This window comes from Panthera tigris, chromosome D3 (genome assembly GCF_018350195.1).
Source record: "Panthera tigris isolate Pti1 chromosome D3, P.tigris_Pti1_mat1.1, whole genome shotgun sequence".
Lineage (NCBI taxonomy): Eukaryota > Metazoa > Chordata > Mammalia > Carnivora > Felidae > Panthera > Panthera tigris.
In genome coordinates, this window is record NC_056671.1 from 82,459,539 (window position 1) to 82,476,387 (window position 16,849).

Below are 16,849 nucleotides of genomic sequence, written 5' to 3' on the forward strand. Positions count from 1 at the left end.
TATATATGAGAAAATTAAAGCTAGAAGAAAGTTACGTACATAGCTAATAAGTGATGGAGTCTGGCCCTGGCCCCAGGCATTCTGCTCACAGACCATGCTCTCCTTTCCACTGTTAGCCACTGTCTGTCTAGATGATGCCAGACATGGCACTAGAATTCTTAGGGGATGTGCTAAATGATGTAATATGTAATAATAATTTAAAGTTCACTCTGGGAGTCTGTCCAAGGAGTCCTGTCACAATTTTTTTTTTAATTTTTTTTTTAATTTTTTTTTAACGTTTATTTATTTTTGAGACAGAGAGAGACAGAGCATGAACAGGGGAGGGGCAGAGAGAGAGGGAGACACAGAATCTGAAACAGGCTCCAGGCTCTGAGCTGTCAGCACAGAGCCCAACGCAAGACTTGATCTCACGGACCGTGAGATCATGACCTGAGCTGAAGTCAGACGCTTAACCGACCAAGCCACCCAGGCACCCCAATTTTTATAATTTGTTTAGAATATGACAGAATTATTGGGAAAACAAACGCAAGTCGACTCATCTGGATTCCTTCTGCCCTGAGAGTTGTATGTATTCTCCACTCTTTCTTTCCTCTCTCTCTCCCTCTTTGGCCTTTATTTTCCATTGATGTCTCTGGCTTTTAATTAATGACATATGGCTTTCTCTGTTTAGCGTGCTAATTTGTGTATATGGTTCTTGGATATTGAGTTTTGTAAACTACATTAACTAGTTCTTTTAGGGTATATGGTAGGTATTTTTCTGAAGTGCCCCTGATGCTGACATTCTGTGCACTAAAAAACGACTCTTAGAAATTCTAGCCACGTTCCGTGGAGCCCCAGCTTGGCTGCTGAGGCCAATCTTTTCTAAAGAGTGGTGAAACATATGGAAGACTTCTTAGAGAATTTGGAAGAGAGGAGAAAAGGAAAAGGAGGGTTTTCCAGGCTTTGTACTTCAAAGGACTGAATTGACATGGCCTCTAGGGCTCAAAAGGGGGTTAGTGTCTGTCGAGTACAAGTGCAAAGAATGAAATGCCAAAAGGGATACGTGTGGCTTTTCCTTCTCTCTTCCTTCATGGATCATCCAGCTGTGATTTCTCCTTCTCTTTTGTTTGTATCAAGGGAATTAGTAATTATTCTTTATCACATGGGTGTTTGTGAGAAAGAGGTAGATGCCTCAGTCTTTTTCCCACAAAGATTTTGAGACATTTCCTCGACATAAATACAGTTGTGATAAATGCCAGTGAATACACATTTCATTACAAAGCATTTTTCACTGGATTAAAAGCCTGTATAACTGTATTATCACGGTCCAGTTTATAGATCGGAACCCCAGGTATTAGAGTTTTCATTAATGGTGGTAACTATAAATTGCTTACAACATCGGATCACACTGTACTTGTCACAGAAGTTTACTGCCACTTGGTGTGATTGCAGTGGAGACTTGATTGTGTAAAGATAATAAAAATAAGATTATCTTAAAAGATGTTCTAGAGAAAATGCATGCTGTGGCAGTACTAAACAAAATGCTACCATTTATTGAAGCTTTTTCATTATGTTTCTTTGAGCAACAGATCATATTCAATGCTTCGTGTGCTCTTTTTACTTTTACTTGGCTTTCCTTGATTTTCATGTTAGATAAATGTGAAATAGGGATAATTTTGGCCTGGGATCTGATGGATTTGATTGTAGAAAGCCTTAGGCAGTGTGTTCTTGCTTTGAAAAGCCCCTTGCGTTTCAGAAGGGGGGAGAATGTGGGACAATATAGGAGAGTTTGAAGTAGGAAGTAAGAGACACAAACCAAAAGGCAGCACATTCTGCATATTTTAAGATGCATTTTTTTTTTTCCACATTTTGCCCTCAGAAATTGGAGTGTCAGGTAGAATGAATGACATCTTAAAATTATAATAGCCAGGTTTCTTTTTGTGTTGAAATAAAGGATTATGATGCATATTACGGTCATTGGGGTCATACCATTGGAGAAAGCGAATGCTAAGCTAGACATCGGAGTGGAAAGTTGTAGGGAACCTTCCCGTAACCACGAGCCAGAGAACAGTGCCATGAGTGTGGTGTCGTCAGGTGCATGTGGCAGCCAGGTGACACTATGTGCTAGAGATGGCAGCAAAGGGGAGGACAAGTGAGAATCTGCACGTTTTTCATAAAAGTGAATTTCTTTGTTGTTGTCATGTATAAGAACTAATGCAATCCAACCCGGGGCCGTAATAGGCGAAGCAGTGACAAACGGACAGAATTGGTGAACCATTGAGGTGGAATATGGGAAATCGACAAGTAGGGGTGGGGCGAGGACGCAGATGCCTCAGACACAGAACCTGGAAAATTGGGTAGCTGTAAATTCCTGTTTTGACTTACTAATCGCCGGGTTTTTCACCTAGGGGAGGGCAAGAATCCAAGATCTTCTAGGCCATTCGTCTCTTGTGGGGGGAGATGGGTAGGTGCCAGTGCAGGATAGATAAGAACGGGTAGAGTAGAGACTTTGTTGTTGGGAAGATCTCCCATCAAATCTGGGACATTGTCGTGTCAGCTTGAGTAAAGCATTTAATCCTGTTAAATCCCAGTTTCCTCCTGTGTAGAACCAGGCCGATCACGGCCACCGCAGACGGCTGGTAAGTGAATTAAAGGCCCCTTTACCACAGTGTCTGGCACATAATTACACTCAATAAATATTAGTTCTCACTATCAGCTATTTGAATAAAAGAGCTATGAAACAATATGTGGAGCAGGGCGGCTAAGAGGACTGCAAATATAAAGCAAAGAAACGTAAGGTTACAGGAGGGAATCGAGAAGTTATGTTCTTTAACGGGAGTCATAGCATTTTGAGTTAGACTTGGATGAAGCCTGCAGGAAAAAACTTCTGTCGTAACTCCGTGGTCAAATAGGTCCCTTTCACATAGTATCACAGTCCAGAATTAGCTGGCCGTAGTGGTCACTGTTTTATATTGGGTGTGACAACACACATCCGTTTCATGATGGGATTCTTTATTTACTTCAATCACACGGAGTATAAAAGGAGGGCGATTCAGTTGGCTGCCCCTTCCCCTCAGTCTCCTCCTCCTCCTCCCTCTTCTTCTCCTTTTGGGGTCCACCGCAAAGGAAGTTTTAGTTAATAGGAGCAGCAGAGAAAACAAGGGCGGGGGGATAGCCACCCACAAAGATGCCCTCCAGGAAGGTTTCTCTGTATTAATGTCTCTCAGTAGCAGGCTTCTACCAGGAAATCATTATCGTCACAGTACAGCTTTGTACTCTTTCAGACTGAAATATAATAATACATCTGGACCATGTGTCTGTAATATGACAGGATGAAGTACGGGGAAGATGTATAACATTGTAAATCTCAGGGAAAGAAAGAGCAAATGGGTTTTTTTTTAGTGTGTATATATTTTAAGTGATACTAATTGAATTTGTGCATATCAGACAAATGATAAATACCATGACTCTTTCCTTTTCAACAGATGTACTTGTCCAAATGGTTGTGTTTAGGTAGCATGTTACTTTCCCATACCCTTTAAAGATACCTTGTGCATGTTGTTGACACAGATCTTTAAATGAAAAACTAATTCTCTTGAATTATTTTAACCAAATTGCAAGCTGTTATACGTACATAGGACGAATTCTCCCAAGTGCCCGGAAGTAAATGTCTTAATGTCTTTTTTTTTTTCCACGAGCCATTACAAAACAGACATTTTGAAATTATAGAAAAGAATCTTATAACCTAAATCTATGGGATTTTCTGAGGATATAGTAGTCTGAGCGTGTCCTAAAACACTCCCAACTTTCCCAAGGTGGCATAACTACGCAATTCTTACATGTGATCTTATAGATTCGTTTAAGCTAAGGCATTCTCATATACCTAAAACTTAAGTCTCAATGTCTTGTGCGGTCCCCAGAGTAGACAGCATATGTTAGGAATCTGGATGGATGCCTGTGGGTCACTCGTGTTTACTTAGAGGTGATATGTAGAGTTTTAGGAACGAAAGGGGAGCTCTGAAGACCTCCTAGTTCAATCCATTTTGTAGATGAATGAACTGAAGTTCCAAGAAGGTACCAGTTTAGCGTTGTCCAATGTTAGGGCAGTAACCCGTGGCTCTAGTCGCAGGTTCCCTGATTCTCGTCCTGTGCCGTGGTGCTCCACGCAGACGTGAATCGGTTTCAATAGGCTTCTGATTCACTTTCCCGATTGTGATTGTGCTGCCAAAGAGCTTCTTTTATTCCTTTTCAATCCCAGGCCTGTGAAATAATGGATAGCAGAATAGAGTTCCAAAATTTAATACCCTTTTTAGGAGAAGGGATAAAGAGTCATAAATGTGGCTGTTAAGAAAGTACTCAGATAACTGACTGCATTTTGAAAATTAGAACGTCTTCGGTTTCAAAGCTAAACGGAACTGCAAAACTCATTTTAGGCAAGGTAATTACTCATCTTCCTTCGCTGCACTTTAGCAGGGAGGAGGGAGGACTCAGCCACCTGTGTGTGTGTGTGTGTGCGCGCGTGTGTGTGCGTGCCCACATGCATGCCTGTGTGGGACGGTGGAGTCCTGCTGGTAATACCAGAACAACCTGTAAACAAAGACAGATAGCCTCGAGCGGTGTCTCCTGGGAAAACCCATGAGGCCTTTCCAGAGTCTGCGACGCTAAGTGCTATTTGAAGATGTCTTGCTCTTGTGTCAACTGGTTATTGACTTGGCTTTCTTGCTGCCTGTCCTTCCACCGCGCTCTTCCTCCCTTTTTCTCTTTCCTCGTCTTCCAGCTTTACAAATGTTGTCACATTGGCTCGTGGGAACTTTTATCCTTCGGGCCTTAAACACTTCCTGGAGATGGTGAGCGGTAGGGAGCCGGGGCGTCGTGGCCCTGTGGTTGTAGTGGGCCCAAGAGGGCTCTGAAGGAACGTTGTTTTCCTCCTTTATTTCCGAGGGATCTCTTGCTTTAGAGGCGAAAACATGGCTTAGCTCTTCTTAGGGCACCCGAGCTGGAGAAAGGCCCTCTTACTTCTTAAACCCGCTATATTTTAGATGAGGCAATTACATATCCCAGGGAGAGTCCTGTCATGTGAAACCAGTGTACTTTTTCATTTTAGGAAGCTTTTGTGTTCATTGAAATTTCGCCAGGGATTTTTTTTTTTTTTGAGGTATGATTTTAAAATCTGCCACCCTTTCAGCAAATTATTGGCTAAGCTCCACAGACATGCTTCTTTTCTTTTTTTTTTTCTTTTTTTAATCTACTTAATAAACCTCTTTTTTTCCCCTCTTTCAACGTGATATCAGTAAAATGGATGAGCGTTTTCCTCAGCTTGTATATTTCTTTCTTCCTTTTAGGCCAACGATTCTTACATTGGGTGTATAATAGTATGACCTGGAGAGCTTCTAAAAATAATTAAAAAATAAATAAAAATAAAAGCCTGGGCCCGTGGACGCGTATTCTGCTTGAACTCTTCTGTAGTACGTCTGGGCATCATACCGCTCGCGTGAACAGAAGTCACTCGCCCTGGGTGTGGAGAACAAGCGTGTTGTATGAGGAGAAACACACGCGGACTTAGCTCTGGGCTCACTGAATTAAGGACATTCTGCTTCCTCCTCTGCTCAGATAAAAACACAGTGAGTCCTCCTCTCTCTGGTGACCTGTTCATGCACAGTATGAAGTTTCTAGAAATCAAAGCCGCTGGGAGCCCGGGGGGGGAAAATAAGCGTATATCGGGTATAAACTGAAAGAAACAAGGAGCGCTCTGTCCAGGGTTGTGTCTTTCGTGTATGTGGCTGCCCCGCGGCTTCTTCAGCTGCTGCTGCTTCTGATCTGCAAGTGCACACCTCTCAACAGGTTACGGAAATGCGCTTCTCACTCTCCTGTGCGTTGTAGGAGACTGTGTGGGATGCATGAGGACAGATGTCTGCAGGGAGCTGAGCCCCGCCACTCACTAGTTGCTGAGTTAGTCTCCTGGGGGCATGCTGCAGGTCAGGTCACGGGAAATGGCCTCGGAGACCCGGATTTGCCTTGAGGGTAGTTATTGGAGGGCGTTCTTGGAATTAACACCTGGAAGGGGGGGAGGGAGGGTTGGGCAATACAGTTGCAACCTACAACTTGGCTGACCTTTGGGGAGCAGTGGAGCTGGAAAGTTTCTTCACGGGGTTCCTGAAGTAGGAGAGAAGGAGGCGCGTTAAAGCCCCCCATCACTAGTGTAGATGTGGGATGCCCCCAAGACCGAAGGATTACCTCTGACGAGGTGGCTCTTTTTGCCAATTTTGCAACTTGTCAACTTTGTAAACATCTCAAGAGTGGCGATTTTGGGGGCAAGACCTAGTTGAGAAAGGTCAGTCGGCGACACTTCCCGTGTTGACTGATTCGGGAAAGGAGTGGACTCAAGAGGCTGCCGTGACATCCCTTAGAGGCCACCCCTGCCCCACTAACATCCCTTTGCATCGTGTAGTCCATTCAGAGCACAGTTCCTAGGGAGACGTGTTATATCTCTTTTCTTGGAGGAATCTATAAGACGGTTAGTAGGATGAGGTACAGCCTATGTTGTTGCAGCTGATTTTCAGGTTAACACTGTCACCCTTTTCCCCTGTCCCAGTCTGGGGTCTTGCACTTCCCCTTACCATCAAAATGGGGCAAGGGAGTCTCAAGAGACAGCTGATGTCCAGAGGCGATGCTTGCTCTTTCCCATTGTGTGAGAGAAGCCCACCTCTTCCTGGTGAGCGAGGCCAGTTGCACCTACTGGGATGTTGTTCCCGTGGTAGTGGGAGTTCAGAGACAAGGAGAGAGCATGTTCTAGGAAGTGGAAGGCACACAGTCCTCAGGTGGGGCGGGAGAAGTGAGGGATCACATGGCCGGGTCCACTCGACCCCTTTATTCTCTGGTCCTGTCTATTCTCCCTGCCCCAGGAAGCTCTATGGCATTAGATGGGGGCATTTTTCTCCCGGAGAGAGAGAGTTTTCATAAAGCAGGTGGCGATGGGCCGAGGACGCGAGGATTCCAGGACCTCCAGCACTTGAGGAAGTGTTTCTGCCCATAGGGTGAAAGTGGGGTGCGGGAGGGGTGCCACACCACAGATGCCTAGACGGATAACCTCTGAGGTCTAATTGAGATCATAAGTATTTTCTTTCTACTATTAGTTTCTTTGTTTGCTTTATATTTCCAGCCTTTTAATAATAAACACATGGTAGTTGAAACTATTAACTTTTCTGAGCCGACATGGACTATTTCTTTAGGAAAAATATAGTTACCACCAGAGGCTCCATGGATGCCATTACTTACAGTTCTTGCCCCACCTTGAGTGTTCCCCTTGCCTTTCTGACTCCAACCAATGGAAACGTGTAAAATATAAGCAGGACATTTTATTATTCTTAGTTTATCTTTCTGGCCCCAGAGGGATGCATGCCGGAAATCTAAGACAATTTCTGCATCTTGAAAAGAAGTCTCACAGGGTATTGGATGAGGACATAAGTATATACTGTGTACTTTTCCCTTGTAAATGCATAATTAAATCAAGACAGAAAATTTTATTCAATCATCTTATATAGAATAAGTTATACATACAAGCTAATTGAAAGTACTGAACTGTTTTAAGCCATGACATTATTGGTCTAAAGAGGCTGCTATGTGAGTGGTGATATTTATTAGACCAAAGGTTTTCTATCTGGGATGCTGGTTGAAAATCCATATTTTCAACATGCTGGTTGAAAATCCATATTTTCAGTGGTTTCAACTCAAAGACATTCTGATTCCGTAGATTAATACAGAGCCCAGAAATTGGCATTTTAAACCAACATCTCAGGTAATGCCGATGCAGGAAAGCTACATACTGAACTTCAATAAATATTGACTTCAGCATCCAAACGGTAAGATCAGTGAACATTCTGTAGCCTTTTAAAAACAGTTATTTAACCAGATGTTTACAGGATATTGGTTGTAATATATTTACCCTATAAAGACTCTTTCTGCGTATCACATGCCAAAACTATCCTCTATTATAAATTAATGGATCCTGTGTATTACTGTGTGACTATTCCTAAAAAGAAATTTATTCCATCATGAGTCAAGTGCCTTTCTGGAAATCAAGCTCTGCCCTTCATCGTCAGACTATTTCTTAGTAGTCGTCAGCTTGTCTCAACTTAAATATCATTTCTTTAAAGAACACTTCCCTGAACCTCTGAACTCCGTTTGATTTTCCTGCCACATGATTTCTTGGCATTCTGTGGGTGCTTTTTCAACGCAGAAATGCGATTGTTTGTTCGACCTGGTCCCATGCCTGCTGCATTGACAGCCTTTCTCTCCGTGAGCTCATGAAAACAGGCCACTGTTGGCTCTACACTCTAGGCTCCCCTGGGCCATCTTGTCTTCATTCAGACACACGCACACACCTGGCCCATAGGAGATACCCGGGACTCATTTGTAATACATGTTTAATATAGGTGGAGTTTCTAGAGGAAGACAGAAACAGACTGGATTCAGTCTCTGTTTCTCCAGGACAATTCAGCTTAGGCACGAGGACCATGTCGATTGTATCCCTTTAGTTCGTGCGTAACAGCTGAAATGCTACTTCTCACGCGGTACGCGGTGCTTTTAATAACAGCTAAAGGGATACTTGTGACTTTATAAAGATGCCAGAAAAGAGTCACTAGACGAACTTTAAATACTCAGAATATTTGAAAACAAGTGTACCAAGTAGATATCACAAATTACAAGTAATGTACATTCTTACTGTGGGTATAAAGTTTAACCATCAGCCCTCCTTACTAAGGTCTTACTAATAAGTGCATGTTGAATGACTACTTACTGGCTGTTCTCTTCTTGGACTAGCTCCTTTCCTCTGTTCACCCTCCTACGCTCATGTTATCTCTGAAATTCTGTTTCTCTGGATCTTTCTCCACATACTGGCCTCCATCAGGTTACATTGGACCTATACTATGCTTGTGTCAGAGTTGATACGATAGTGTGGAGTATTCTCTTTTTAGATTACACGAGTGTCAAAGCTTTCTTCCCCAAATGGAGACTCCAGAATTATATTTCTATTAACTGTTATCGTTTCATACTTTTGAAGGCACAAGGCAATACCCCTCAGAGGACTTCAGGAAATACTTGGCAAACACGTGCCGTTGCCCGCCGCAGCTTGTACACGAATGCCTTCTCCAAGATGCCATGTGCAAAACATCTGTGCAAGTCTTCAGGCTGGCCTCCGGCAATTGCCCTGTCCCTCCCTGGGGGCTAGCATCCTCGGGTTTTGCACATGTGAGGACAGTAAGAGAGTTCTGGACTGATGGTTTATTGCCTAGAAGCATTCAAAAGAGCTTTCACATAGGCGTTATCCACTGACCCGGTGCTTCTCAACTGATCCGGAGGGAAGGGCCAAGTTTTTGTTATTTGCAAGCTTAGTGTTTTTTGAAGAACACAGAACATGCTCTATTGTAACCCCCTAATAATTTTGTAACTGTGTTAAAAATGAATTATTTAGATATAAAACTCAGCCCTCATTTTTCCGTTACTGTTGGGCTCAGCAGACATTAGATTGCTCTGTAAAACAACTCTGGAAATTGCTAAGCTCTTCTACTCATTTTCTGTACTTGCCTCGACTTGGACAGATGGCACCCAGTCCTTGGACCCCGTGTTGAGTAGCACTGCTTTAGCTTCCTGTGACATTTTCTGCTCAAGCAGCCCCATTTAAAAAGCAAGATTGAAAATTATCCTCTTGAGCAAAAAGCTTAACGTTTCCAGGGGTTTGCTTTTTATCTGCTTCTGGTTGACTACTTGGAGTTTAGAACTCAGTGAGTAAAGTACTACGGGGGAGCCCCGAAGCAAAGAACATGATGTGCTCACAATTACCTTGGACGAGGAGCCGGTTTTGATCAGGAGGAGTTTTGATCAGTAACAATTTGACTCAAGGCAGATTTCCTAAGTTGTTTGAAAGTTCTCGATGTGGCCTGGAGACAGCAATCGGAGAGAGGATGAGATGAACGCTGTGGAGATCTCTTTAGGGAGGCGCATGTAGCTGTGTGGGATAGAAAACACTTTTCTGAGTTGGTATCGTTGGGTCCCTGATGAAAAAGATGCAGCCCTTAATGTGAAGTTCTCAGTAACCACGCCCCAGGCGTAAGTGTAGAACCTTTGCAAAGAAAAGGAAGATTCCCCACCCCCACCCCCCCCCACCCGCCTCCGCCGCCTTAGGGGATGCAGCTAGTTCTTTTGTACCCCTTCTGTGTAGATTTGCAGATAGGGAGAGAAAGTTACATTTTACAGAATACGCCCAAGTGCATTACTTCATTTTATCCTCATTTCAACGTGCAAGGCCAACTGTACCTTTATGGATGCTGGTCTATAACAGATGAATAAACTGTGATTTGGGAGTGATCAAGGGATCACATAAGGGGCAGAGTGGAGATTCAGTGGCCATACTTCTGGCTCCTTGGCAATGGACACCTAACAGTTGTCCCTTTCAGCTACTAAGTAAGTGAACTAAGACCCCAGGAATGTTCATTGCCACTGAATTAGTGTAGACTTTTTCCAAGGGGGGAAAAAAAATCTGAATAGGTCTTCCTTTTTACTTATAGTTGGCTAAAAAAAAAAAAAAAAAAAGATTTTTTTTGTGTGTGTGACAATTTTAACCTTCGCTAAGCACTTCCTGGATTGCATCCCTTTCCTCTATTACTCGATGTGCTGTAATTAATACCTTTACTTTATAAACTGTGCATCTTCATCAAAAGATGCTTCACAAGTAAATTGTGTTCCGTTACCCTGGACCACAATGATACGTATAAATTGGAAATACTTCAACCAGAAAGAAATGGCTCATACACTTGTTTTCCTCTATAATATTTCTTCAACAACCTGGTAATTACACGGTATCCAGTGGCATGTGGAAAATATCTATTAAAAAGCATAACGAGAAAAGAAAACTCACATGGAATATGTATATTCAAGAGGCTTTATTTCCACCGGTCATTGTTTCAATCTGTCCTCTATACTTACGACTTCAACCTTGAAAAGTTTAGTGAATCATGTGAGTCCTACCAATATGTAATGTATTTTTAAACTTAAAAACAAATCTAGGAATCTATCATCAGTAAACCAAGGCTGGGAAGTTCACCTTAGAAATCCTTTACTAATATTCAATATAAATCATCCATAGATTGCGATCAACTTGCTACTCCTCCATCATTGCTCTATTTTTGTGTACAGGTGTAGTATGAACTTTTATATTGTTGTAATAATACATTTTGCGCTCATTCAAATGTTTGTTACAAGGAACATTGAATATCAACTATGATTATTTCCATCGTCATCACACATAGGTCAGTGAGGGTCACAGAGACATTTGTTGACGTTAGTTTTATTTTTTAGTGTCAAAGCTTTCATGATAAACACGATCTCTTTTCCAAGTAGTTTCATCTTCTGTCTAGATTTACAATTTTTTTTTCATGTGAAAATTTTGTCTGTTACCTTACACAGCACAATCCTGATACTAGAACCTCTCCAATAGTTCTACTTCCGTATGTGTTCTACTCTAGCCTCTCCAATAGTTGTCACAATTGTTCAGTGAACTCCAAGTACAGGTGTTTTCTGCTTCCATTTTGCAAAGGAGGTGACTAAAAGGCAAGATCATTAGATCAAAAAACAAGCAGAATTTAAGCTGTTCATAGAGAGAGGAAAAGTTGACCAACATATTGATTTTTTTTCCCTTCGCCTTTGCTGAATTGGGATTTATGCACCATATTAAGACTCTTCTTTAAGCAGATAGGTTGACAGTTCTACAACCAGATAGTTCGTATCAGGCCCTCTTTGATTAAATAGATATAAGAAATTTGTCAAAACTGCAGGGCATTGATCTATTTTTAGTTTTGGTCTTTATAATCTTAAAAACTAAATGGTGTATATAAAGGTTAAGGACATTAAGATTCTTCCATCCAAAGGGATCCAAAGGTCTGTAAAACCCTCTACCAGCACGTGTGTGTGTGTGTGTGTCTGTGTGTGTGTGTGTGTGTGTGTGTGTGTGTGTGTGTGTGTGTGTGTGTGTGTGTATGTACTACTGTGTAAGACTTGGGAAACAGGAATAAGAAAGTGTCTGGCCCTACAGGGTTCTGTCTCCTGGGGAACACAAATGTGTAAATTTGCAAGTACAAAATAATGTGCCAAATGTTACCATGGGCATACAAGATGAGGTATCTGAGCTCAATCTAGGCAGTTCAGAGGATTAGGGAGAACAGTCCAGAGATACAGGATGTTTTTGTTTAGTTTTTCTTTTTGCCTAATGCTATTAAAACTTAAAAGGATAGAAATTGAGGAAAAACAAGCACTGCTCTTTTACAAAGTGGATTATGAATTGACTCCATTTAATACAATGAACTGTTTATTGAGAATGTAGATTTGGTATTAAAAAAGAACCTGGCTCTTAAGGAGTTTATAAATCAAAGGTTGGATATGAGAACAACTAAACCAGATTTTCAATATAAAGCAGAATTAAATGCATTCTGCCACAGAAATGCAAACAGCAGGCCATGGGGAAAAGATAGGAAGATTTTTAAGACTTCAGTAAAGGGGATTTTGCATTAAGCTGAGTTGGAGGTCGGTTGATGGAGGTCAGTTGGAGGCAAGATGATGAAGGATTTGTGTTGAAAAGGATCGTGCTGCCTGCTCTGCATAGCCGGTGTGGTCCTCGTCCGACATGCCTGAAACATGGAGTGCCTTCTGAGATGTGATGCAAAAGAGAGACTAAAGAGATAGCATATGGCTACATGGAGCCCCATGCTTAGAGTTTGGGGTAAATCCCTAGACCATGGAGAGCCATTAAAAGTATTTGATGAGGGGTGTGATATAATTCAATATGAATTTTAGGGAGATAATTTCTGACACACAGAAAATGGAGAGTAACTGAAGAGTTTTGTAACTAGTGAAAGAGTTTAAGATTCCAAATTAAGATTATTGTTCTGAAGACTGAGAAGAAAGAGTTGCTCTATTGGAGGTAGTGGGTAGGTATTCTGTCAAGGGAATGATGGAACCATAATGGATTATTAAATCTATTACATTTTAGGGTGCATGTCGTGGGTGCTTTGATTTTCCGGCATGTGTGGCTTATAAAGGATCCAGTACGGTGTGATATGTTCTCACATTGTTACCATACACAGTGCTGACATAATGACATAGAGAAAACCCATAATGATTGTACCTCCTTCTCTACTGATTCTTTTGCCTTACCATGAGGTAGACCCAGCCAAGAGGTGTGTGCTCCTCACTGTGTTTATTTGGAAAAAAAAATATTAATGTAAACGTCTACTTCGGAGTCACAACAAATATTTTTAAAGGGATTTAGGAATCCATGCACTAAAGGTGAGCTTTGTGTGGTGATTAATGAATCAAGGTGTTGTTGTTATTGTTTAGATGAATCACAAGATCATGTTTACAAGGGTATTTGAAAATGAAATAGACGTAACATTGTGAAGTTCTACTCTGCCCAAAATATGAGAACAAATATTTGTTTTTGAGCGTGGTTTTCATTTATTGTTAATTCCATTGCCATATGGTGGGACCATGGAATGCTTATCTATTTATTTTTCTGCACAGAGGTTTTTGCTATGGAGAATAGTGCTTCTTTAGTCTGTAATAGTCATTCACAAAGATCACGTGTACCTGTGTGTGTGTGTGTGTGTGCGTGCGTGCATGTGCGTTGCACACGGGCATGTTTTACCTAAGCATGCCATTAAGTCATTCTGCACTTGCAAGTTTTTCTTTGCTGAGGTTTTGTGTGGTTTCTTTGTTTTTGTTTGTTTTTTGTCTTTTTAGTAGAGGAGAATAGTAGTTTTTCCCTAATAGCGTGGGTTTCAGTCCACCTCTTAAGATTAGTATTAGCGCACAGTGTTTCACAGATTAAATGTCTGAATGCATCTGATAATCGGGTAGCCGTCTTAACATTTCAAAGTTGGTCACCCACTTGTAACTACAGATGCTTACACGAACCTTGCGAGGACACTCGAAGCAATTTTCTGCTTGTGAATTCTGGCAGTGATTACAAGCGTAGTGATGCTCCAGAGAGAGGGGTGTGTGTGTGTGTGTGTGTGTGTGTGTGTGTGTGTGTGTGATGGTGGTAATAATTGTGGGCGGGGCGGGGGTGTAGACATCTGATCCTCTAATGATTAGAGAAACCAGCGATAGGAATCATTTTTTCCTTTAAGTTCTTAATGCTGTCGGTTGACCATCAGCTCAGGATTTAATGTGTGTTATGTATTGAAAAGGAATGCGCCTTCTCTCCCTTACCACAGGAGCATCGTACCCCCATGCCATGGAAACAGCAACTAGTTGACAGGAATCAGTTAAATGAATCGTAAGGGCTGGTTCTTCTATATATGGTAGTCCCTAATGAGACTTAGAGACACGGCAAGCCTTTGATTAAAGACACGACCTGTCTATCCCTTGAGGGTCTCTGTGGTCATTGGATCATCCTCTGTTGTTTCACACCAAGGTCAGTGGGAGCGTATAGACTCTTCTAATCCTTGGAGGCAGGGATGCGGTGAGGAGGGGATAAAAAAGTAGCCGGGAGAAGTGCGCGGAGCTGTGGGGGTCGCTGAGGTGTCAGCAGCTTAAAACAACCTGTTTTCATCCATCATCAGCGCTTGTCTCGGGACTCCAGTTTTTTGGTCTGTGTTACTGAGGGTGGTGGAGCGTTTTGCTGTTCCAGAATGCCAAGGAAGGAGCCTTCTGCCGAGTTACAGAGTGCGTTGACGGAAACCACTAGAAGCGCTCAACTTCTTTAAGACTTGGGGGTGATCAGGGTGGGGGTTGCATGCACCCCTCTTTCTCTGACTTGTCCTTTGGCTGCAGCTTTTGATATGTCCACCCCACGGGACAGCGGCTCCTCTCTGGATGCAGGGTCTTGTTGCCTAAAGTGGAGGTTGAGCCTTCCAGCAGCCCCCCTCCAAACCCCCTCCCCCGATGTCATGATCCTGGTCGCAGTATCACCATGTGACCTCAGGCGAGCCACTAAGCCTTTCTTGATCTCAGTGTCCTTATCCGTTACCAGGGAGAGTGAATCCATTCAATGTGAGCGTGAAATGAGTTCCCAGGTAGAGAACATTAAGAAGAGTGCTCGACCCCTAGGATGCGCTCCGTAATTCAAACTACTGTGATTCCCAGCTTTCCTGAGAGAGAGAGAGAGAGAGAGAGAGAGAGAGAGATGGAATAGTAGCCCTGAGGATGACTTCAGAAAATTAAGCAATCCCCCGTATTTCAAGAATGCAGCCTTTCCATATGGTGGGTACACATGCGGTACAGTGACCCGCCAGATAATTCCGCACTGAGCAGGGCTAAATTGTAACTTGGCGCCAGTAATTAATTTTTTTGTATGAGTGAGTCCCGATATAAATTACAGAAACTAAAAGGTGAATCAGCTATTTGCGTGTTCTGAAGCAGAGTATAAACACAGCTGTCACAAGGTGGTAGATGGAAGGATCGCTTACAGAGACAGTGGTGCAAAAAAGCGATACCTTCGGCACCTACCGCGGCAGTAAGGAAACGTACCACGGGCACACTTCCCTAAGTAGTTTCCCGCATCTTACATTTTTGAAAGGGTGCAAACACAGTTCTGGGCGGCAGTGAGAAGCCTTGTTATTTGGTAAATTGGCTGTTTGCATTCATATTAATCGAAGTCCAGATGATAGCGGTTCTAGGGGATGAAAGATTGTGGAGATGACAGATTGGGTCCTGTGTGTTGCGGGTTATGAAGTTCAGGAAAATGTGTAATTATGTCTGAGTTTCCTAAGGTTCTTCTGTTCAACATAATGTTCTGACATACAGTGGGGACGGTTCCGGATATGAAATGCAAATTAGTAGGTGCTGGCCGTGCTGCTGATGCCGGGGTTAATCATGCAAATCTAATGCAGTTCTTGGTATTTCAAGAAAGGTTTGAGCTCAAGTCTCAGGCACATACTGATTTAACATTCCTACTTCAGAGAGCAGTGTAATTTTTTTTTTTCGGCTTCACATTTTCAAATATAGAACAGGATTTGGAGGCGGATTTAGTGGCTGGACATCCATCCATACTTGTTAATCATGAAAGGGGGTGGGAGGGAAGGGAACCCTTAAAGAATGTGGGGATTTCTAAGCAGATTACATATTTTATTAGATCGAAATTTACAAGTGTTCTGTAGCAAGTCCCTTTGCTTGGAATAAGATCAAATCAACCGATTATACATGTTTACTGAATGCTCTGTTCAAAGAAGATGGCCAAAACTGGCAAGGACAGATCAAATAAAAATTAACACCACCACAAGTTCCTAACTTTGGGAATTCTAGGAAAAAAAAATACCTTTGGAAATGAGACTGTTTACAGGAAGAAATGAAATTGTCTTGCTCACAAGTGCAAGCTGACGCATTCTAATAGCCTTTCTGCTGTGCACAATAAGCATCAGCTTATCTTTCCAAGAACAATAAAATTTCATGTACTGCTGCCTGACATAAGAATTATTTTTACCTATCTCCATATCGCTGACGCTCTTGTAAGTTAATCTCATCTCACATGAATTTTTCACCAGCTTCACTCTGATGTTGATAAAGGAGATGGTTCCATCAAATACATCTTGTCAGGCGAAGGGGCAAGTTCCATTTTCATTATCGATGAGAACACGGGGGATATCCATGCCACCAAGAGGCTGGACCGAGAGGAGCAGGCCTACTATACGCTGCGAGCCCAGGCGCTGGACAGGCTCACCAACAAGCCCGTGGAGCCCGAGTCCGAGTTTGTCATCAAGATTCAGGACATCAATGACAACGAGCCCAAGTTCTTGGATGGCCCATACACTGCAGGAGTTCCTGAAATGTCGCCTGTGGGTAAGTCAAGGCATGCTGGTCTTCAGTGTCTGGTCTTAGG

General features: G+C 42.4%; 1 protein-coding gene across 1 annotated transcript in view; it reads left to right on the plus strand.

Annotated features, from left to right (window-relative positions):
- CDH7 (cadherin 7) overlaps positions 1–16,849 on the plus strand; it is a 121,176-nt gene that overhangs the window by 38,235 nt on the left and 66,092 nt on the right. The window contains exon 3 of the mRNA XM_042962757.1: positions 16,515–16,809. Within this exon, the coding sequence (XP_042818691.1) occupies positions 16,515–16,809 (295 nt within the window). The remainder of the gene's footprint in view (positions 1–16,514; positions 16,810–16,849) is intronic.